The sequence below is a fragment of the Perca flavescens genome, chromosome 5 (assembly GCF_004354835.1).
Source record: "Perca flavescens isolate YP-PL-M2 chromosome 5, PFLA_1.0, whole genome shotgun sequence".
Classification (NCBI taxonomy): domain Eukaryota; kingdom Metazoa; phylum Chordata; class Actinopteri; order Perciformes; family Percidae; genus Perca; species Perca flavescens.
In genome coordinates, this window is record NC_041335.1 from 28,315,767 (window position 1) to 28,340,183 (window position 24,417).

Genomic DNA, 24,417 nt, shown 5'->3' on the forward strand with positions numbered 1-24,417 from the left:
ATAGGGTAGTCTAATTTTGTTGTCTCTGTGAGGTTCTGGCTCCTGTGTAAGATAAAAGTTTGGGGAGCTGCCAATACAGATTCTAAAAAGGGATATTGATAAGATGTGAATTCTTTAGATCTCTATATTGCAGTAACTTGTTTTTGAGGCGTTTTTTTATTTATTTTGTTTACTTTCCAAACACGCCCTGTCAAAAATTGACACTGATTACTACGGCTTCTAGGTAAAACATGTTCATTTTTTGTCCACATTAAATGAGAAGATCACTTGATGAGTGAGTGCCGGAGTTTTGTTTTCTTTGATCCTTGTCACTGCCGTGCACCTGATACACTGTCTAAGATTTGGAACTGTGTGGGCAACTTTTCTTTACACCTGTCAAAAATTCTAAATTTAAGATTAAATATTTCCTGATGAAGGTCTGCTAATCAGACCATATTGAGTACTGTGAGACTGCGGGATTTCTAGTTTCTTTTCAATAATTTAAATGTTAATTTCACTGGATTGTTTACCGAGCTTGCTCTCGTTATGTGGCCCAGTTCTGTTGGCATAGATCCCTCCAAAGCTTTGGTTAAAGTTGGTTTATATACAAGACACACAATGATGATGACAGACCTAACCCAGATGCATGCACAACAATCTAAACTACACCCAATCAAATTCATGGGGTGCTTCACAGATATTTATGTTTTATTGCAACAGTTTACACCATTTGACCCCTGTCAAACTCCAATGCACTGGGCAACTTCTGACACACCTGTTCTCACTCATCTGTCTGCATCTCACTGAATAAGAGGGTTGTACCCTCAGAGCCAATGTCTTTTCTTTTCTCTTGTATTGCCAAAACCTTTGTTTGAAAAGTGCTATATAAACTTTTCTGACCTCAACAGTTAATAGGTCCATTGGTGCTAACATTTTTGAAGATTCACGTCCCTCCTAAGCATGGTGACACGTCTATTTAACATACATTAATTGCTCTATAGCAAAAGACAAAAAAAACAACTAAAAAAATAAGACACAAAATACAAACAAAATCCATTCTTGCACATGTATATCTGCACTACCAACCACATAAGTACTGATGCATATTCTTCAAATGTTGCGTGAACACATCTTGAAGATTTTTTGCTCTTCGGTGACAGTGGGCAGCGGTCATCAGGCGCCCAGCAAGGCAAAAGATCAACAGCTTAGCAATCCCGAAATCTTTTTTTGTTTGTTTTTTTACGAGCATGTACTAGAGCAGCCCTTCTTTTTCATGCAGTTGTATGCTTTACTTTTGTTGTACCACACACAATTGCTCACAGTTGTCATTAAGTAATTGAAAACAGCTTTTACTCAGTCATAATGATTAAATACATTGATAAGAACTTTTACAAATGTTTCAAGACGACTGTTTACATCCATGCATTTCATGCATAGATGATGGTCATCCTCTGAGGCCCGCACAGCCCCGCAGTGGAGACAGAGAGAGTCGAGTGTTTACTGCATGTCCAGCTAGTTACCTATCCATTCAGACCTCAATGCCTTCCGCCCGCGAGCTGTTAACCTGCCTCACTTTGCTCCGTCCTGCTCAGACTGAAGCCCAGACGCCTGAATGAATGAGTGAAACTATCCACCCAATCACATGCACCTCCCTGCAAACCCTATTTCTTTTTTACCAAGCTGTTGTTATTCCCACTTGGTTTTTGTTGCAATGTTGCACCGCATACAAAATCTTCACAATGCTGTGCACTCCAGACCTTGCACATAACAACACCTTTCGGCAGCAGGAATACATTTTCTCTAATGTCCCCCACAATATTTCACAGATTTCTTTCTACTTGTTTATAATAAACTGCATGGTACACTGGACAAATACAGAACTGGACAGTCACTACACTTCTCTTTATAGCTGCCACCGTACTAAATGCAACACTGCTCAAATGCACATAGCTAATGAATACTAAATGTTGAATTACGAAGAGTGATATGTACTGTATAGTCAGCTGTCACCTTTAAACACAGCACTGTCTCTTTGTATGTGAGGTCCTGTCGTTCTTGAAACTCAGTTGTCAGCATGTCTCTGAAAATTCCAGCCCATGTAGTGTCCTTGGTGACGCCAGTTATTCTACAGTCATATGTCGGCCTGTTTTACAGCTGCGTGATTGTCTGTTGTGTTTTTTTTTGTTTGTTTTTTAGCTTTATCTCTTCAGTCATTTATCTGTCGGGCAGCCTTTAGGTGGTGGTAAAGACTGACAATGCCGCTGCTTCTATTTCATGCCGCTCCGCAGCACCTGATTGGCTGCGATGAGCATAACGCTGATGATGAAAGCAATTGCAAAGGCGCATATCAGACTCTTGCGCACACAAGTTTGCTTGACATGCTGCGTCGGGCTGGAAGCTGGGGGGGAAAAAAGAAGAAGTGGGAGGGAAAGAGGAAAAACATTACCTGAAGGTCTAATGAATCAGGTATTATTTAATGCTTGAAAGATATCTTGATAGTGTTTTCCGAATGAAAGAGCTCATCACAAAACCTCATAATTACATGAACACAATTATAGGGGATGAATATTTGTTTTCACACCTGTACGCTGTGTAACTGCATCTAGATTAAAATGTTGATTGCAGTTTTGGAACAACAAACAAATGGATTGGCACCTGACTGGCATGTTAACGGATGTTCAAAACACCAGCGATCCAATAGTTGTAGTGTACCTGCAGAATTGTCTGAAGTAAGAACCAAGGCAGTTGAAACTGGAACTTACATATCTATATATTACATATACCTTGTGTTCAAAGTTGCCTTGTAGTTTTTTTTCCCAAATAGAAGATATCTGAGACTGTTTAAAATTGATCTTGCTTTTGATTTATCTTTATTTCCTCCAGAGGTCATCGCCGCTCTCTGAGAAAAACAGCTCACGCCTTCAAAAAGTGTTTTCCAACAGAAAAGGTTTTTCTCTTTGTAAATAATAGAACAAGTTTGAAATGGCTCCAACAACCATTAAACCTACACATTAGATAAATGACCACATAAAAAGCAAAGCATCTTCTATAAGAGCCCTCTGTAAATTAACCATTGAAGGAAAATTCCACCCTTCTCTGATACCGTAATTTGCCATCTTCAGTAAATGTCAGTTCCTTTGTAATGAAGAGGTGTAATTTACTTTTTCACATAAGGCATTTTCCCTAAACCTGCCTCTACTTGAGTTGGGGATATCCTGCATTCTGACAATGACTTTTAAATGAGGGGTTCTCCACACAGAGTCTGTGTAGACAGATGGAGCTTCAGCAATAGTATGTTAATTTTTACGGATTAGGGGAACACAGGAGAGAAGAGGGAACAACGCCATTTGCTGTGCACAGTTGCTCAAATTACAAAACAGCGGCCTAAGAGGCCACAGCATTTCATACGCTGATAAGCGGCTGGAGTACATTACGATCTATTGAAGCTGCTCATGGGAGAAATTGGTATCACTGCTGTTTCAACAACACAGTACAACAAGTGGATTTAGGGGAAAATGATGGAGACTAGAAAGAAGTTATGATTGTGAAGAATTTTTAAGGGTGAAATCTGCAATTGGTTAAACGGATATACATTACTATTAATATATTGTGTGATGAAAGATTACAAATGATGTTTCTTCCACTATGGTTAGACATGCTCTACTCAATACAGTGAAACTAAGGAGCTATTATCGATCAGGTTTGCTGGGCCATCATCACTGCCATAAATAATCAAAAATCAGTTGAAGAACTACTTTTTTAAACAGGCCTTTGGATGACCTCTCCGCACTTACGTATTATCTTGTGATTTTAATTGCACTTTGTTTTAATATGTATCATATAATCTGTTTAATGTAAAGAACTTTGTGATTTTTTTATCTGTGAAATTACTACATAAATAAAACTTACTTACTTACTTACTTACCCACCCCATACTGGTATCTAGCCATGCAGATAGTTTTGTTTTTTATTTAAGATATCCACCTTAAACATTTTAATACATGCAAATGAAATTGATTTGTCGTGCTCGAAACCTAGATAAAATGACATTTGGAAAAATTCAACAGGAAGGGAAAGTCTTTGTGGATAAGATGCATGCAACGTTCCATAACAACGTCCCCAGTTTAATTTAAACTGGGACCTTTGTTGCATTATATCACCAGATCTCATAAGCAGCAGAAGTCTGTGAAAGTATGAGGTTCTTCCTTACTGTCTATATCCAACTGGCAGTCCTCAGGGTTCTGTATGTGGTTCTCCTCAGTCATGATGATGTTCTCGATGTCTTTCATGGAAAGGTGATCACAGAAGGTGTCGTAGAGGAGCCTCTTCAGCTCTTCAACTGTTAACTTCTGCATGTCACACTGGAGATAGCCATACATAACTGAACATTAAAGTGATGGTTCGGAGTAATGTCACCCTAGGGTCCTTTGCACCATGACCTTTGAGCCAAACACCCCCCCAGAAGCTTTTTTCACCTGGGTCGAACATTGGGAGAGTTAGCGTAGAGTATCAGCGTTATCAGCTGAACAGCTTAGCGCAGGGGCTAATGGATCCGAAGTGTCTGTTAACTTTACCCCACTAATAATGCCCGAAATGATACCAAACGTCTACAGTAGTACAAATAGGTTATGCACTCATAAAATGATGGATTGGAAAGTTTGTATGTACACCAGAAGTTTATGTAAATAACACTTGCCTGCTGGCTTCTGCTCTCTGCTGCTGCTGCTGCTGCTGCTACCTGCAGTTAGACAAGTGCTTAGGGCCGTCTACAAATTACTACACCGAAAAGAGATGCAACAAAAATATTTATAAATTTAATGATTAAATAAGGTAATGTCTCCAAACTTACCTCAATTATAACTTGTCTCTTGCTAGTTATTCTCCAGCACTTACTTTAAAAAATAAGTTAAATTAATAAATATTTTTGTTGCATCTCTTTTCGGTGTTGTAATTTGTAGACGGCCCTAAGCACTCGTCTTACAGAAGCAACAACAACAGCAGAGAGCAGAAGCCAGCAGGCAAGTGTTATTTACATAAACTTCTGGTGTACTTACAAACTTTCCAATCCATCGTTTTATGAGTACATAACCTATTTGTACTACTATAGACGTTTGGTATCATTTCGGGCATTATTAGTGGGGTAATGTTAAGAGACACTTCGGATCCATTAGCCCCTGCGCTAAGCTATTCAGCTGATAACGCTACTCTAGGCTAACTCTCCCAATCTTTGACCCAGGTGAAAAAAGCTTTTGGGGGGGTATTTGGCTCGAGGTCATGGTGCAAAGGACCCTAGGGGGACATTACTCCGAACCATCACTTTAACTTAGATACAGGCTGGCAGACATGATACCACACACACACACACACACACACACACACACACACACACACACACACACACACACACACACACACACACATATATATACAGTAAATGCAAAGGGACATTTACAAACATGCATGTCGTATGTAGGCCCACACACATAAGACCTAAAAAGGGAAGTGAACAATAACAGCAGAAATAGCAGTAAATGGAAAAAGGGTTTCTGCAGTGTAAATTATAGAAATATAAATAAATAATAGAAAGTATGAATCGAAATTTGAAATTTTTTGAAATCCAATCAAAATACAAGATCCCTCCAGTTGAATGTTCTTGGTGGATGATTACATTAAGCCTCATGTTTTGGATAACTGATTTTAAACTCCCTTATTTTGTTTTTCACTTGTAATATTGATGTTAAAAATGCTAATATTGGATTAGCTTTTAATATTGGGTCAATAATATAAAGACCCTAAGAATACAACTACTAACAAAGAATGTAGTGGAGAAAGAAGTACTGAGATCATTTAGGCTACTTACATAAAATAGCAATATCACACTATAAAAATACTTTACAATAAATTACAAGTAACAGTCCTGCATTCAAAATAACGTAATTGAAAAAAGTATTATCAACAAAAGTACACCTTATGGAGTACTGCTCCTGTTGGTATTATGGAATGCGAAGCTAATTTTAACTTTACATACTGTTAGTTTAACCTAATAGGAAAGCATTGTTTTTTATAAGCAAGTCTTAGGTTTTATATGTAAAAATCGGATTCTACAAAGTTAGATAAATCCAGTGGAGTACAAAATACAGTTTGCATATAAAGTACCTGAATGAAAATATTTAAATAAAGTACCTCAAAGGTGAGTTCCTGAGTAAATACTTAGTTATATTTCACCACCACTGGCATTATGTAACATTTGAGTTAGAAAAAATAAAAAATCTGTGATTGACACAGACCCATAACTAACATTCCTGCAAAAATGCCAATCAAGGATCTGTGCCTGTTAGGAAAGCTCACCTATGTTACTCATTTTCTGATCAGCTTGAGCCACGTTCACCACTGTGACCGGAGGCTGTCTTTGATAGGACCAGCACATGCTTGATAATTCTAGTCTGTTAAATAATGTTATGTGAGGCTATGCGGCCTTTGCCACAGTCCCTCGGGTTTCTTGACTCTCCCAGCAGATGTTTTTGGTTTTTTTTCGTATACTGACTGCACCAACAATTCCCAGAAATCCCCTCTCTTTTACACTCCATTTGCAGCATCACTTTCAGACAGCCACCCTGGCTCTGTTATCACGTAACTACAACAAAGGCACGAGCTCCATCCCAATAATTTAATTTCACTGTCAAAGTGAGCAGTTGATTATGTTATTATTATTAACGAGGTGTCTGTAAATAACTTAATATCTATTTTACATACAAATTGACTTTAATGTTCTAGTAATAAGACTGTGGCCACACACAAAGAGGCAGATATAACTCAAAGTTTTGAGGAGGGACACAGTTCTTAAGGGAATACAAACCTCTCCAAGATTAAAATCATCCCATTAACAACCCAGTGGATGTGGCAATTAAAACTGTTTTTTCTTTAAACTCGTACAGTGGCAGAGTCTAAATGTGTATGCGCTTGAAGGGTTTGCTACAGCTGTGAGTCTGCTGTCTATCTTCTTAATAATAGGCAGAAAATGAGTGACCGAATAATGAGCACCTTCCAAAAAACGGAGTCAAAGTCAGTGCCGTTGAACTTATCTGGCATCCCAGCTGCCGTCAGCTTTGGGCCAAGAAGAGTCACAAACTCCTCAAAGTCCACCTGGCCATCGCCTGCGGAGAAGAGGCACAGTTGGTGTTTATTGTCGCTGGTTTAACTGCCTACTAAAGTCCAGTTTTGTAAGCAAATAGAGAGCAAAGCTTCTATGCTTTCCGACTTAAGATAATAAAAAATCCAAGCTGTGTGTTTGCCTTACCATCCATGTCCAGTCTCTGAATGATGACTTCCAGCTCCACCTCATTTGGCATGTAGCCCAGGGAGCGCATGGCCATTCCCAGCTCCTGCTTTGAGATGAACCCGTTTCCATCGCGGTCAAACACTTTGAAGGCCTCACGGATCTCTGCAGAGAAGACAAACAAACACACACACACGAGCTGAAGGCATACAGAAGAGCAGGATATGAAAGTGGGAAAGGTTCCATGCAGCAAAGACACATTTTTTATGCCGCATCATTGCTTGAGTCATAGTTATATGAGAGTTGGCAGCTCAAGAGAACAAATTCCACCAGTACAATGACAAAAAAAAGAGCCAAGATAAAATAAATATCCTTCAACAAAGAGCTGAGATTAGGACAAATTGTCAACAATTTAAAGTGCAATACTTTGTGCTGTCCTTGTATTTAAAATTGTATGGGGATGAATCAAACCTATGTAGTGTTATTCTCTCTGCGGCTGCCAAAATAAAATAAAAAGCTTTAATGCCAAAAATAACCTAACAGCAATATGTGCTGCTGTCATACGAGGTGCGTAAACACTCTACTGGTTGCATTTCCTAGCTTCCCATCCGTACTATAATTTATTAGAAAGAAAGACAAAAAAATGACAAAAAGGTTAAAACATGATACCCACTATTTGAAACAATTACTGCCAACTCAAAATTATTGCTGAACCCCTAAGTGTAAGAGTTGATATTAAAAATAATTTTAAAGGATTAGTCATAACATCCACTGACAAGCAGATTTTAAAGCCCAAAATGTATAACAAAATAGTAAATATGTGCATGGTGAAGAATAGAGTCCCCGTGGTTCAAAAATGCATTATCTTCAGTAAATAATCTGTTACTTTTGTGTGTTAATATGTTAATATATCAGTTTTGCTGCTGTATATTGTCCGTTAAAGACGGCACTCCACTATTTGTTTTCATATCAACATGAGCTTTCTAGTCATGACTGGTACTGCTCAGCCTGTGAAAACAATTTCTCCTGTGCGTGGCTCTGGGGGAAACTTTCTAAAGTCTGACTAAATAACCCTAATGACATCATCAGGGTTATCTCTGCTTGTACTGGAGACTGGGCATTTCTAACTGAAAGCCTGCATTAAAAACTGTAGGCATCGAGTTTTAAAGATGTTGGCATTTACCAGGCAGGGAGAGTCCAAGAGATGCTATTCTATACAGTCTTCTGTTCCTCTACTTTTAAATAGTTCTCTTTATTAGAACTGTGGGGGAGTTTAGGTGTGTATTCATGAAGTCTTTTATTAGATTCTCAGCTAGTTGTTGTGTGAATGTTTGGTAATACCAGAGAAGATGACTTGAATGTTTCAATTTAGTAAGTCTGGAATCATTTCGACAGCTGTGTACGACTTCAAGGCTAGAACAAAGGTCTTTCATTTCTTTGTTAAGTAATACCAAAGGGTTCTTCCTGTATTGATACTAGCCAGGAGACTTAACATAATCTATGTAGTTTGAAGCTGTGTCCATGGAAGAGTCCTGCTTCACAATGACTGGATTTAGAGCAGCAGATGAATTGTAGGTGTGGGCTGATCAACGTATTACTTTGTGTCCATAAAATACATTTTGCGTGAGTAGCTGCTCTGTTGAATCCATGTTGAATCTCCCCTCCACTGTCCATTTCCGGTGATAGCCACACTGACTAACTTGACTCATACTAAGAACAAAAATTTATCAAAACATTAAAAACCGATGCACCAATTTTGACCATTCATAATCAGTCTCTTGCAACTCCCCAGACTTTATGGAAGACCACTGGATCCACCTTTGAAAAAATGATAAACAATGTGCCTCACTTCTAAGTAGCAGTAACAGCAGTTAGTTTGAGATAAACAGAAGAAAAAAAAAGAGGGCCATTACACCCCAATAAACAATGAATAACTGCCTACAGAATTCCAACCTCAGCGAATAAAAAAATCCAATATAAAGTCACACAGTACAGGACACACTGTTCGTACTCTGAGAATTACAGTGTAGATGATGCCCCCCGCTAACACAGAGCCACAATCACTACAGACAATCTTCAAGCAGGTAAATCCTCTATTTAGCCACATTGTGCATGTCCTCTCATCTCTGCTTGTTTTCGCATCATGAGGGACTGGATCCATTCATTTATATGCAATAACATCCACAACTGAGTCACCTACAATTTTAAACTTGTCACATCTTTGTGTCACACATCTGATCTGCACACAAAAGAGCAGAGCAGGAGATGAATCTTAAGATGGAGATAATGCACAAAGTAAATCTTCAGAAAATCACATGCTAAATCTATAATCTCTCTAATCTGTTGGAAGCAGAAACCCTAAACTGCATCATTAAATAGTCATGTAAGAGCTATATTCGGTCTTTGTAATATCTTTTCAGTCAGGGAAATACAGTATTTTCCAGAAGATTTGTAAAAATAGATTAGGTCAGAGTAAAACTAAGTTTGTAAATGAAAAACAGTGTACAGTGGGCTTTGAATAATTCATGAAAACAAAATGAGGTAAATGCTGTTGCAAAGTAATGCACAACTTCTCTGTTACAATTGACTGACAATAACAACATTCTCGGAAGGTGAAATAAAAAATGTAATTCAAATGACTTTCCCTTCTCGGGTTATAGACAATTAGCTGTTGTTAAGTCACTGAAGTGTAATACTAACCAAATTTATCAATCCGCTGCAGTCTTGTTAAGGAATTGCAGCTCCGGAGTGTCAGAACGGTGACAAATGGCTGAGCCTTGGGGCAAAAATCAGCAGAATGACAGTCTGAGACAAATATTCCCATTGGAAAGAAAATACATTAAATATCAATGATGGCAGGAAACAGTGTCATTCTATGTATAATGTGGCAGCAGGGCTTCAGGAAAGTAGTTTGTTGTAATCAAGTATACGTCCACAGAATAGAAACTGTGCCATAGGGACAAGGGTACTTGGCAACCATGTATTACAATGGATTACATCTGGGCATGCAATTTATAAAACCCAGCAGAGTGACATTTGCAGCAGCTATTTTTCACATTGTTTTTCCCTTCAAATTGTCTTGCTGGAGGTATACTTTGAAACCTCCATCTGTGTTTTTTTTCTCTTCCTCCCTGGATGTGATCTTATTGTTTATAGAATAACAGTACCTCAGTATCCACCTGAGGTCTCCACTCCATCTGTTTACTTTAGAAAGAGGGGCTTTCCAGCAGACACTCCCTGAAAAAAACATGTTGCCGCCGCGCAGGAGGCAAACACACTCTTAAATAAGGTGCCAAAACAGTTTCAGCAAATACTCCCTCTCTCCTGAAAGCTTTATTTATTGATCAAAGGCCAAGGTGAGAAATAACATCCTGACTGATGAGTGGTTTCTAGTATATTTGATATAAAAAGTTTGTATTGTGTTGTAATGAAATTCACACTCAATTTGTTGTGGGAGGATTGTAATACTCTGTCACAGCATTTACAGAAAAGCAATTCCTTATGCATGGGCCAGAATTATTATGAATGGCTTATCAAGTCCAGTAAACAACTGTAAAGCTGAAATATGTACCAAACAGACCTAACATATCTCTAAAGTAAAGCCGACCGTAAATAATAATCCCCACTCAAATGTATCAAAAGAGGCTGATTAATCATCCTCTAAAAGAATACATTTCTCTTTTTGACGAAGCGCAATCCAGATAGAGTGCTATCTCTTTGAGAGTAAATCTATCTTGTCCTCAGAAGAGACAACTATGTATATTCCCCCATTTTCACTTTAGTCTGGAAGCCCCAAATGGGCCAAATCCACATGTATTCTCCCACAGTGACTATTGTAATTGAGAAACTCCTCAGAAGTCAGAATTAGTTTAGTTTATTCACAGAACATAAAAATGAATTACTATTAAAACTGTCCCCTCTCCCTGACTGTGAATAAATGCTTTGGCACAAAAACTGAATAGCTCTGGTATTGATGTAGGCCTGCACTGATGACCTGAATTATTCTGCCCAATCAAAGAGAAGCAGTTGGCAAAATTTCACCACCACTTAGTCATGTAGCCTTGAAATAAATGGATATAAATCCGAGGCACACAATTAAAGCGACAGTGGGTCAGTAGCTATAATCCACTTTTATATTCCCAAACCAAAAAGGTAAAATAATAATACAGCAGTGGATAGAGATCTATTTGCTGTATACAATGACAGGAAATTTGATTTATTTTGGCTAATTCCCCATATTGTATTATAGCATACAACTGTTTCATATTAACCCTGCTAAACAATTCCTCTTGGATATACCATAATTAAAAATGATACGGTCTAGGTCTCCATTGTTTGCATTATTTATTAATCTGATGATTTATATTTTCAATTGTGTATTATATAGAGAAAAAATAGAGAATGAAAAATGTTCCCACAGCCCAAGTTGGCATCATCAAGTTGGTTGGTTCAAAAACCAAGCATAATCTGTCCACAACTGTAGATCTCTGGTTGCCGGCATTTAGAATTGATCAATGATTTATATGATTACTTGATTATCAAATTGTTGTTGATTCATTTTCTGTCTCTTGGCCTCAGCAATTTATTGACTTGTCATTTAAGCATTAATCTGGTCTTGTTTTTGCTTTGTTATTCAGTTTTTTCAATTTGAGTGACTTGACACTACTCAACAGTTTATTTAAGGAAAACATATAGATTGTATAACATACCAATTTTTACATGAGGTAAAAAAGAAGGCATGAAAATCAGCAGTTTTCTTCAATAAAGTATTTTGTCTCTAGTAATTTATGGAATTACTGGGGGAAAAAAACTAAAGGTACATATGTAACAGTACCAAAAAATAGTGTGACTAATCCTGCCTCGCTCCAGCATCATGTGGCAAGTGTTCTTCATCACATTGGTCTGCATCATCTCTAAATAAAAATGAATGTAGTGTTTCTATTGCTTTCACCTCCATTAGTTTCTAACAGTAAGACAGTAAGAACGCAGTTTTACTATTTTAAAGATTTAGTGTTTTCCTTTTTTGTATAGCTGTGTACATAACCTCAGCCATCTTACCTGGACATATTGGTATCTTTGCTCTTTTACCTGTTTCTCTCAAACGGTGTACAATTGTTTCATTCTTATTTGGTGTTTGTATACAAAAAAAGGCTTTCTGAGCTTACGCTATATAAATACCGTATATGTTCACTAACTAGTCTAAAACAAGACTTAGACCTGCTTAGGCTTTCAGCTAAAATTCCAATCAGCAGTGTTTGACAAGCACCAGACTGAAATCTATTCTGTTTTGAATGTGTGGTTAACAGTTTTGACAGCAGTGTGTTAGCATTTGAACAAAGTGCTGTAAATCTACAGTGTTGTGCACGTTTTGGTTAAAGTCATGGGATAAGTGTGTAGAGTTTTGAAAACTGTGTTCAAGCAATGAAAAACGAACTAGAGTTTGGTCCACATGAACTGCTGCTGTGCAGACTGTAGTTTGAGTTTTGCACATGTGACTCCAGTTGTGCCCACTGTCGTTTAGCAATCGAAAAAAACTGTATTTGGTGTTTGTATACAAAAAAAGGCTTTTTGAGCTTTCTCTGTATAAATACCATATATGTTCACTAACTAGTCTAAAACAAGACACCTACTTAGGCTTTCAGCTACAATTGCAATCAGCAGTGTTTGATAGGCACCAGACTGAAATCTATTCTGTTTTGAATGTGTGGTTAACAGTTTTGACAGCAGTGTGTTAGCATTTGAACAAAGTGCTGTAAATCTACAGTGTTGTGCACGTTGTGGTTAAAGTCATGGGATAAGTGTGTAGAGTTTTGAAAACTGTGTTCAAGCAATGAAAAACGAACTAGAGTTTGGTCCACATGAACTGCTGCTGTACAGACTGTAGTTAGAGTTTTGCACATGTGACTCCAGTTGTGCCCACTGTCGTTTAGCAATCGAAAAAACTGTAATATACATAAGATTGTTTTTTGTTATTTTTAGAAGCTGCTGTTGTTGCTTCCACTCATTCTCTGATACCATGACTCCACTGGGGAGATAGGAATATTTGTGTTGAAAGCATGTGGTATTTTCTTTGATGTAGAGAGGGGTTTGTTGGCCTTCAAAGATGTGATGCCATGCGGTCCCCTGGTGTGTGATCTGACAGAGGATGAAAAGCCCAAGTTAAGATCGTGAGCTGCGAGAGCCAAGCATCTGAAGCTGAACTCCCACAAGGGAAAGGTGCAGTGTGTACTTCCATCGCACTGCTCTCCCTGTACACTGTTCTATATCAATGAAGTGCAGTAGATCCTTGCTGCAGCACAGAGATGTGGAACAGTCTGTGAACTGTACGGAGCACTAAACATAGCCTGGAATCACTTGGAAATGGAGCTGATTCATGCAGACAAATAGAAAACGCTTGGATTCATGACGAGGGTGAAGCATCAATGACAAAGGGCAAGACATCCACTTTCTATGCGGCATTTTCTATTAGACTCATGAGGATATAGCCATAAAGTGAACACGACTTTTAAAATGTCATCATCTTTGGCTGTAGACCTATGATGAAGAAAAAAGTAAATAGAAAAATGGGTGAAATGAACTCTCCTCAACCGTGATGTAGTCTACGTGATACGCAGGTATACGAGTATAACTAGTATACCCACTAGGAAAGGTCAAGGATTTCTGTATACCCGCTTCGGATAACGTTACGTAACGATGATTGTTTTGTGAGAGAACTTTCACACTTACGTTTATAAATTCACCCCGTCTGTGTTGCGAGTCGCCTAGGAACAACAACACAGTTGTCGATCATTCTCTGCACAGATTTGAAATTAACTAATGTAAATCACTAAAGTACATATATTAAACAAAAGCAAATTTAAACTACACTCTTTCTGTGTTTTGGTAAGCCTGCCCCTGAAGCTACTGCTTCGAGTGACACTACAGCAGACGTTAACGTTAGCCTATAGAAACTACAGAAAATGAGCCAGATGAGGCTGATGCTTTACGCAGTAATGTTACCAAAAACCTATGGGGTTGTCGCTCTGGGATGCGTCGCTCTGGGACGTGTCGCTCTGGGACGGGCGAATCTAATGCCGGGTGGGAAAAATGACAATATACTCACTACAACAAACTAGACTACACCACTGCTCCTCATCTTTACGGAACAGAAAGATATCACATGGGAAATAGTTACTTGTATTTTCGAGGCATGCCCAGAGCAAAGCTTAACCCCTTTAATGCCATATATGGCATCAGTGAAAACTTTTGCCAATTACACATGGTGTACTTTCAGCAGAACAGGGTAATGCCGGGGCTTTTGTAGAGGTAAAGTGTCCACGAATGTATTCCAGGGCCGTTTTTTTAGAGCTAGGAATCCTCTTTGCCTCAGTCAGACCTGCATCTGCTTATGGCTGCTTTGGATCGGTAATTGCAGCACACCCACTCTTTATGTAAGACGTGTGAGAAAAACACTGCTTTGCTGTGTGTGTGTGTGTGTGTGTGTGTGTGTGTGTGTGTGTGTGTGTGTGTGTGTGTGTGTGCGTGTGTGTGTGTGTGTGTGTGTGTGTGTGTGTGTGAACCTTAGACGACTATTTTTAAACACCCATAACAACCTTAATCCATCTTTAGCTGGATATGGGCCGACTTGGGCACCCGGAAGATTTAAATATTACCATAGCAGGCTTCTAATAAGGCTCTGGAGTATTCAAAAGGGGTTTATGGCAGAGTGTCTGTGTCTTAAGGAAAATTCCTATCTCTGGGTTTGGATGGAAACTCCTCCCATGATGAAATTTGCTGCGCTTTAACCTGGTTAACACAACCACGGGGAAGAGAAGAAAAAAAAGTTGTAAAGGTCGAAGCGCTTTTCATCCTCAATAAGGAAAAAAAATCCCCCCGCCAACTTCTTAAACCCCACTTGACCTTGAACGATTAAAGACAGTGAAAGACCATAAAATATGAGCCTGTCTCTGTTGCTTCATTCGGGTTTTCTTTATCTGCAGGAAGGGGGAATCATTGATCTGTCTCCATTTTTTCCCTCCCACACTCTTATGTTTTCAAAGCTGCAAGTTTTCATCATCACAGCCGATATCAAGCTGAGCCGACGCCAATATTCACAAGGCGAAAACCTGCGAGAAGCACCTCAAACAAAGGTCAGAAGTGAACAATCAAAAGCCTCCACTCTGCATTACAGCTTATCTAACACTCCCTCATCAGTTCCACCACATTAACGCTACGCACTCGCCTATGGATCTCATTTTTCTACTGCTGGATTTTGTTATTGTCTGGTGTAGACTTTGCAGCGTTGTTCATCAAAGTGAGGAAATATAAGCCAGGGGGAAAAAAACACTTCACCTTCCAGAATTCATCATAGTTAATTTCACAGGTAATAAAGTCTGCTGGATCCACTCCTTCATGGCAATCGATCAAAATGGGAATAAATGACTCAACTTTAACCTACCCGACAGAGGTAATCACAGCACTTCATGATATTCTCCGCTAATCTGCACCTCATGTTTTCCATCAAAACCCAATTTGGCGAAAATGAAAAATGAAAAATGTCATGCCAGATTACAGTAACTGATTAACTGAGAATTTATACGAGACCTTGGTTGTTGACGTGATCTGAGATCAATGACATCACTCTTTTATCTTTAAAGATGAAGCTGACATGAGCAGCTAGTTACTGTAGCTTAGCTCAGCACAAAGAATAACAGGGAGAAACAACTTGCCTGGTTCTGTTTAATGTAAAAAAAAAGAAGAAATCTGCATACTAGTATCTCAAAAGTTTATTCATTAACACGCTATATCTCATTTGTTTAATCTGCACCAAAAACAAAGAAATAAAACTACAAATAGCCGTTATACACAGACCATCCACACCCAGAAAACGACCATATAGGACGATTGTGCAAGCAGCTCATACGACCCATATTTATGTTTATGTTGGGCGGCGACCTCTCTGGCCGTAGTAATTATTGCAGGAGCAAACGAGGAAGTGAGGTGACAAAGTATAAGAGTGTCAAATAAAGATGCAGGTTGGGGTGGTGGATTGGTTAAACAAACAGGACTTTCTGTCAGGAGTCTTGGGTTTGTGTCCTGTGTGAAATCAAATACGATCAGGATGCTTTAATGGGAATCCCCAGTGCTGCATTTTTGTAATGTCACGAACCACGTCATTCTCCAAAATGGATAAATTCAGCCTTCCTGTCTTTCTTATGTGTTTTTTTCTTCACTAAGGTGTGTACCAGTTTCATTATATTCACCACCTTCCCTCCACACATGTGCAGCATTATGTCACCATCCTGTTTCAGTGTTTCGTAGAATAAAAATTCACAAATCCAACATCACCAAATTCAGATTCTGACAATGAACGCTGAATCAACTTTGGAGTAAACGAATCCAGAAGTCAGTACTGTTGATGCCGCATGTCTTTCTTCTTTGTAAATCATTAACAAAAGCCGTCTGTAATTAACGGTTTGCCAGAATTGTAACATTGTCAAGAGGTTTTGAAAGGCAGAAAGTGGAAATGTAATGATGTTAGCAGTGGAAAAACATGTATTTGATTGATTTGCTTTTTTGTTTCAATATTATTTCAGAGAGAGACTGCTTTGATGATTCTTTGTAGGAGCATATAAAAAGCTCTCCTCTATGCAAGAGGAAACAAACAATTTGTTCAGGGGATCCAATTTAAGGGTAAAATGAGGTGGGGTTTTTTTTGTAAAAGAACAATAATTGAACTAATTCTGGCTTACTGGGAGAGAGCCTTTGCTAATAGCAGTCAATAACTGAAGTGAACAGGAGAGGAAAATAAGTATTTGGTTTTGGTAAACACATATGTATCGTTTGCACATGCCACACTTGTGAAAATGAGCCAGCATATCCAAATCGTCTTTGCAGCATATGTTTTAAAATGGTTGCAGTTGACCCCTTGGAAGTTCACCCCCACAACTCCCACTAATTCTACACCAGTGCTACGTTATGTGCATAATTTCTGTCTTGCCAAGCAGATGTCTTTAAATATCTTGCATTAGTATTCATGTAAGTATTTCCAAAGGAATGGAAGTCAACCCTCCACCTCAGGGCGAAGGAATGAGTCAATGTTTTCTGCCGCAGCTACAGTAGGAGTCGAGCAGAAACATCAAGATTGCCTCACAGGCAGTTTATGCCATTAGGAGCACAGTGGTGTCAGTGTTTTTTGAGCAACTGTCAGTCAAAGCAATTTGCAAAGTCCCCAAAACTCTGCCAAGGGAACGACTGAAAATGTTTTGAAAAAAACAAGTCCCAATAGCATGTGTTACATTTTTTTATTACTGAAAGCAAACTACTTTCAAAAACAAAAGGCAGTATGGAAGTCAGAATATCTTAATACAATATTTTTAAATGCATAGTGACGACTAAAGGACACACACGAGGAGAAAAATAAATCTCCAATTAGGCCTGTCCACAAGCCAAGAGCGCTGACTTTCCAAGTTTCATCATCTGAGACACAGACTTTTTACCTGTGTCAGTATCACTGGTCGTTTTTGTAAGGTTTCACTTTCCACCTAACATTCCTGGCTCCACCGAGTTAATAATAATAATAAAAAGAAATAAAACAAAGTACAAACTGCTTCACAGAGAGAAAAATGAAATGAAATACCAAATTAAATGATAAAATACACGAAGGGCAAAAATTTATTAAATATCATAAACAAGAAATTAAAACCCAATTAGCGGGCAGCTTAGATAAAATCAGGATATGCTTTCCAATAAAACTATGTTTTGTGAAGAGACTTAAAAGGGGTGGGGCATAAATGTTTGTAACATTACCAAATTTCATTTTCCAGTCCAAAAGCTGTTGAGATATTTCAGACCAAACTGAGCAACCATTTAGTGCCATTCCTGGAGCCGATAACGTTACTAAAAACATTAAGTCATTTTAAGAAGGTCTTAGTAATCCCTTACTTTTCAGCAACACTAGCAAAGCCATCCACTGCAAACCTACTGCACTCTGCAGGTGTCACTATCTATCAAAGTGAATGAAATAATGTAAACACAGTGATTGCATGCTGATAGTTTCCTATTCAGTAACAAGACACGGTAGATCTTCCCACCATCGCTTATAGCACTAAGTAAATGAAATAGTACTATGGACACAATTTCTATAAATCTATCTCTAGGCTTCAGTGGCGTTGGTTTCATTATTCCAATCACTTCCTGTTTGCAACATATCAGCTTCAGTGGGGGAATGACAACCCAATCTGTGTTTGATCTGGAGACTAGGAAAGCCCCCTTGCTCGCCACGACTGTGAACGAATGGAGAGATAACTTTGTAGGTGGCGATGATTTCGATTAGCACAGACAATTACTCCGTAAATATAAAATGCTCCATGAGAGATTTGTCCCTGCTGGGGCTCTGAGAAAAAAACTTTCATGTTTTCTTGAGAGTAAGAGAAGGCTTTCATTAGGAATGAAACTGAGTAAACTAGTACTAGTACTACTACTACTACTAAACTAGTAGGCTATCATTTAACAAGAGTATAGATATAACACTAGAATTTTGGAGTACATTCATTGAGATTTTAATTTGAGAAATATTTGATCTGCAGAAAAGGGCTTCCAGATTCAAATATGATGTCCATTAATATGTGAATATAGTAAATTCCCCTGTGGGCTTCTCTCTTTCTCTTTTTATTTGGGCTGCATTTGTGGAGTTATGTCTGCAAAGTATTAAAAGACTGAGTAAAAATAAATTGTTTTGTTTTTAAGCATAAAATTCAATTATTATACTTTTGTTCATATTTTTCCATATTTTCGTATGTATGTCGATTGGATTAAATTACCTTAATGTCAGAATTATTTGGCTATTTATGGTCACAAATAAATAAAGGTGTTTTAGGGTTTTTGGTACAACTCTTTTAAAAATCTGTCAGTAACAAACAACATTTGTGGTTAACTCATTAAATACATGGCTGAAGATTGGGGAGTTGTTTTCTAAGTACATTTCTATGGACATAAAACAGAGTGAATGAACAAAAGGCAGACATACAGTATGAATATGTATCATTTCTAGCTTAGCTTACAGTAAGTTGTGTTCTATGTGATTCTTCAACTCTAAAAATAACAAAAGTGAGAAACAACGAAAAGGAAAGCCAGAGCAGATTTAAACAGAAATGATAAATAAACTGCACTGATCACAACCTTGTGGGAGAGATGTGAACATTCTGCTCCTGCCTTATCTTTTTTTATCTTTGTTTCTTCAGGAAACTTCTTGTGTCTGTTTACATGAGCCTCACTCTGGGTTACAAATGCTTTAAGCTCAGCTCTGGGACTATTTTGAAGCTGCTTCCAATAGGGCTGCTGGAAATGGGCTACCCACTTAATTCCACCTGCAGTGATATTGACACTGTGCTCTGTGTGTGTGTGTGTGTGTGTGTGTGTGTGTGTGTGTGTGTGTGTGTGTGTGTGTGTGTGTGTGTGTGTGTGTGTGTGTGTGTGTGTGTGTGTGTGTGTGTGTGTGTTTTAGTGGGGGAGGAGGTCTAAACTATATCGAGCTAACATGACCAACAGTTTTTTTCGTCCCTCTTGTGTAGGAGGGGAAATGGAGTATACGGAGTCCAATTCAATTTATGCTCGCATTGTCGTACATTCAGGTTCTACCCCCCCCCCCCCCACGCCCCCACCATCTTCTGCCCAACACACACAGGCTTAAAGAGCATCAGAAAAAATTGCATTTTGTTCCAATTATAGCTTTGACAGCCTTCTCGGCCACAAAGTGTGGTGGCATTGGTCCAATCCCTGGGGGTGTCCAAGCCAGTAATTGAAAATGAAGACATTGGCTATGTGTGCCAATAGGGTTTGAGCCTCCTGTCCCTATACATGCACTCATACACACATATTTTACATATGTGCAATTTCGTATGGTGACAAAGCCCTGTCTCCCTGATGGCCGAGCTGATGTATGTGACACTTCAGACTTCCAGGCAATTCTTGTCCGTCTCTCAAGAGATGCGAGCGGTGACGAGACACAGGCTGACACTCGAGCACCGAAACGTCAGTGCTGTCAAATCTGATCGACAGATACTCGAGATTGTTCAATGCATATTATAATTTAGAACTTATCGACCTTTACAGTAACTGCAATAACCACAATATCATTAACCAGTTTTGTTGAAATTGGCTTTACTTCCTCATTGTTTGGAGTACAGACCCCACTGCTGTATGTGTAAAAATAACTAGTTGGTTTTTTTTTTCTCCTTTTAAATTTCTTCTTCTTTTCCTCTGAACTTGAAAAAAAGTTTAAAGTGGTAACCTCTTCCCTTTGCCATATACAGGGCTTGTAAACATAATGTGGAAATAACCATGTTTATTATATTAAATTGGGGAAAATGTCATGTTTTATATGTTATACAGTAGCCTATGTTTTATAAATTAACCATGTTTTACAGCTGACCCAAAGCAGAAGGAATAACCGACTTCTGATGTGTTTAAAGAAATGTTAGAATCATGTAGTATCAAGCTGTTAAGTATGTTTTGAGCTCAGGCCTGGACCCTGAAAGGAACGTTAGGATTTAGGAAGGTACTAAATCAGAGCAGGAAAGAAAAACATACAATAACGAGGTGAATGTATCATGCAAAATGATATTGCTTGGGAGGAAAACGTGTTCTGATCCCAGCTGCTCACTTGTAACACTGTCCTCCATCTCTGAGCAGCTGACAATATAATGAGGGTAAAGTCAGGATTGAAAAGAATATTTTTGAAAGCATACATATTGGCACCTAGTAAGTATATATTCACTTTATTGAGCTATCATCAACAAACCATCAGCCCTGTCGCATGTACATGGTATCCATTCTGTGCTGGAAAGGCTGTGAATCCCAGTGACACTCTTGACAACAACTTTCCATCTCCTCAGTGCCACTGCCTTTCACAAACTATTAGACATCCCTCACATGGAATCACTAATGCTCTACAACACTGTCACTGCTGTTAACTGTGCATTACCTTGGGCTCTCCTATTCTCTCCACAAAGCATCCCATTGCTTCTCCAGTCAAACTGCCACTATAAGTTGAGCTGTAAAGCCCAAATGGCTCACTTTGTTTTGCACCAGAGTGACTGCAGCAAGGAACCACAGGTTGACTTGACTAACTGAAGTTAAAAACAAGTGTTGTCTGCTTATTGCACCCAAAGCTGATTGTATATTAAAACGGTATGGCAAAGTGGAAACTGAAATTCCTTAATCCCAACAACCAAAAGCTTTTTTTTGGTGTCAATAAAAATTATTGAAATATGAGACATCCATCTTTTGTTTTTTTTGTGCTGCTGCTGTGCACAAAACAACACTTCTGTGATGCAAGGTCTCTGTTCACTGGAAATCAAGTTTGACAATAAAGCACTGTGTGATGCAATGCTATACTCATGGACATGACATTGTGCAAAGATCAATTTTGGCACTGACATGTTGACACTTTTTCTTTTATAAGAGGCTGAGTTTGTTGGCTGTCAAAGCAGAAAAAAAAGGCAATAGAGGATCTTGCACGCATTCTTGTCTCTGGATATTTCTGTCAGTTCTAAAACAGGTGTTGTGTTAAAGGTACTACGGCCATTCATTGAACATGTTTTGGGAGTCAGAACCAATTCATATTTGGCTTCTTCAACTCACCTTTTCTAATTAATATCAACCTCAGCACTGAATAGCATTTCCCTGCCAACCGTATTGCAAATGCAAACCTCTGTGTGTCAGTATGAGACAAAGCAAACGTGTGTGGCTGTGTCATTTCAAATGTGTGCAACTCTCAATTTACAGTTTATTTCTGATTTCTCCCCAAGAAATTCGGCACCAGCATCCACTGACAAGCTCTCTCCCAAGACCTAGCTTGTGAAAACTTGGCAACAACGCAAGAACTTACTGTCATCACATTCGCTTTGGGACTTGAACAATGTCCCAGGGGCTGCTGCATGATGATGTGCAGATGTCGTAGGTTCACATCACAAGTGCTCCAGGCATGAATATTCTCAGGATACTGAAAAAACTAATGGCTCATAATAGTTTTCATGGGTCAGCATGCTTGTTGGGAGGATGATTATTTTTGCTGATAGGTGCCACTGCAATGCTGTAGAGCAGAGATCTTCAACAGGGGGTCCCCTGAGTTACTGCAGGGGGCACCTGATTATTGTTTTTTTTCAATAATTAAAATGTCTGAAAATATACATTAACATGAATCCAACACATTATTAGCAAAGCCTTTTTGCTATTAAAAAAAACATTTAAATTACACAATATTGATGATAGGCTTACTATAGTTAAGACATTAAAAACTTGATGTATAAATAATATGTGAATATCAATTTCCATCCATCCAGCTCCAGCAATTAAGACCCCTGCTGTAGAGGTTAAATGTGTATATTGATGTAGAAAGGTGATTTTCAGATAACTTATTTTTTTAATTAAAAGATGTTGGTTAAATCATTTAGCAGCTGTGGTACAACAATGTCACACAAACACTTCTGGACCATCAGAAAGTCTGTGTGGCCAGACTTTATGTGCCGGTGAAATCGGGCTTCCATGAACCAAATTTCCACCCAAGAGCTTCTGCTTCCAGTTACAGCCAACGCATCATTACTTTCCACAAGAAGCAGCACGTTGTGGGAGAAGATGATGTGCAGAGATGCCTTTTTTTATTAACCAAATCAGCTCCACACTGAGGGCATATGTGACCAACCTTCTGAATGAGCTGCAAATCTATATTCCCAAACAATGAAAGACAAACAAGCTGATCTTTGAGTAACACTGACAACAAAGTGGGTGCTTATTTTTGCACACTCTCTTTCACATATCAAGATTTTGAAAATAAATCTAAAACTGGCCTGTTTGAAGCTGCAAATCTGTCATTTCACCTCTCTTTCCGGCTCTCTGAGCGCTGTCCAAGGTGCTGACCGCGGGTCCGTTTGAATGAGCTCCACCGCAGAAGCTGACCGCAGCCACGTACACTGCCACTACATGACTCTGTTAATGATCAAACAACTCACTAGCCTTGAAAACCCTCAGGTACACGCGAACAGGTAACATCTCACCTTCAACTTCGTCTTCGGGCAGGTTCACCGGGGCGCTGTAGGAGAGGATGTCAGGGATGGTGCAGATCCCCCGGTACATCAACGTGGAGGTTACTGGATGCATCGGCATGACTGCGACCTTTGGCTGCCACCTGCGCCCTCTTCATACAGAAATGTCTACAGAGAGGATCCCAACTTCCCCCCACGGTCACCGAGGGAACGGAGAAGCGAGCCCATTGATGGGGGGAGAGGGGTGAGGTGGGAGACGGTGGATACCGCAGCGTGTCCGCCGAAATCTTGCTTTTGGTCAATGACTGAAGAGCAGGAAAATGTATGTGGGTGTCTTACCACATTACCGTTTTATTATTTGCTTGATAAAAACAACAAGGTCCTGATTAATACACAAAGTCACTAGATATAAAACTACCTCAGGCCGAGATAATGCGCACATAAATACATCAACCAAGACAAGCTCCACATCTGAGGTAAGTAATGCAGGTTATTGGTCTATGTTGTATACCGATCAATCGATACACGGATTTGTAGGTTATCATTCCACTGGTTGTTTGTGTTTTTAGTCCTAGCGTTTGTCTGCAGCGAACACATTCATGCATCCACTTGTTGGATACGTGCGCTCACTTGACGCACTCCGTCCTCAAGATCCAGCCACATTCATATAATCCACCGAAACGACACTTAAAAGATTCATGAGGAAATAGGCAAGATAATTCTAAAAGTGTCGCTTAAAAGCGTGGAGAGATGATGAGCGCGTGTCCGGATCCCCAAAGACAACAATTTCTCGCTCGCTCTTAATTGGTCATGGGTACGGGGGCGCGTTGCGTTCCGGTTGTTCCATCTTCAGTGGAGGAGTGTTTTTGTTAAAGGAAGCTCTCTGTGCCTCTGATATGTAGTCAGTCTCCTCTTTCTCTCCTGTCTCACCCCCGTCACTCTGTCTTTCATACATACGGCTGCACATACACACACTATATGCAATCCCTCCCGCATAACACATCCACCCTCCTCCCTCCCCTTCTGTCTCTCTCTTTTTATTCAGTTACTCCCGTACGCATTCCGGTTACTCACCAATTTAAAAAAAATAATAATAATAAAAATAAAAACATAAAGTGTGATTGATGATCATGTATGGTA

The 24,417-nt window shown here is 39.0% G+C and overlaps 1 protein-coding gene across 1 annotated transcript; it reads right to left on the reverse strand.

Annotated features, from left to right (window-relative positions):
- Positions 1-2,202: 2,202 nt before the first annotated feature.
- Positions 2,203-23,398, reverse strand: cabp7a (calcium binding protein 7a). Its single transcript, XM_028579284.1, has 5 exons — positions 23,290-23,398; positions 7,277-7,420; positions 7,021-7,133; positions 4,190-4,340; positions 2,203-2,377 (listed from the first exon to the last, which is right to left on the reverse strand). The coding sequence occupies exons 1-5, from the start codon at positions 23,396-23,398 to the stop codon at positions 2,247-2,249; spliced, it is 648 nt and encodes a 215-aa protein (XP_028435085.1). The 3' UTR covers positions 2,203-2,246.
- Positions 23,399-24,417: the final 1,019 nt, after the last annotated feature.

Excerpts from the sequence above, each read along its gene's own strand:
- cabp7a (XM_028579284.1), bottom strand. The coding sequence starts at position 23,398 with ATGCCGATGCATCCAGTAACCTCCACGTTGATGTACCGGGGGATCTGC. Across the intron at positions 4,341-7,020 it reads TTGACTCCGTTTTTTGGAAG|TGTGACATGCAGAAGTTAAC; the intron begins GTGCTCATTATT and ends GGCTATCTCCAG. Across the intron at positions 2,378-4,189 it reads CTGCCAGTTGGATATAGACA|CTTCCAGCCCGACGCAGCAT; the intron begins GTAAGGAAGAAC and ends TTTCCCCCCCAG.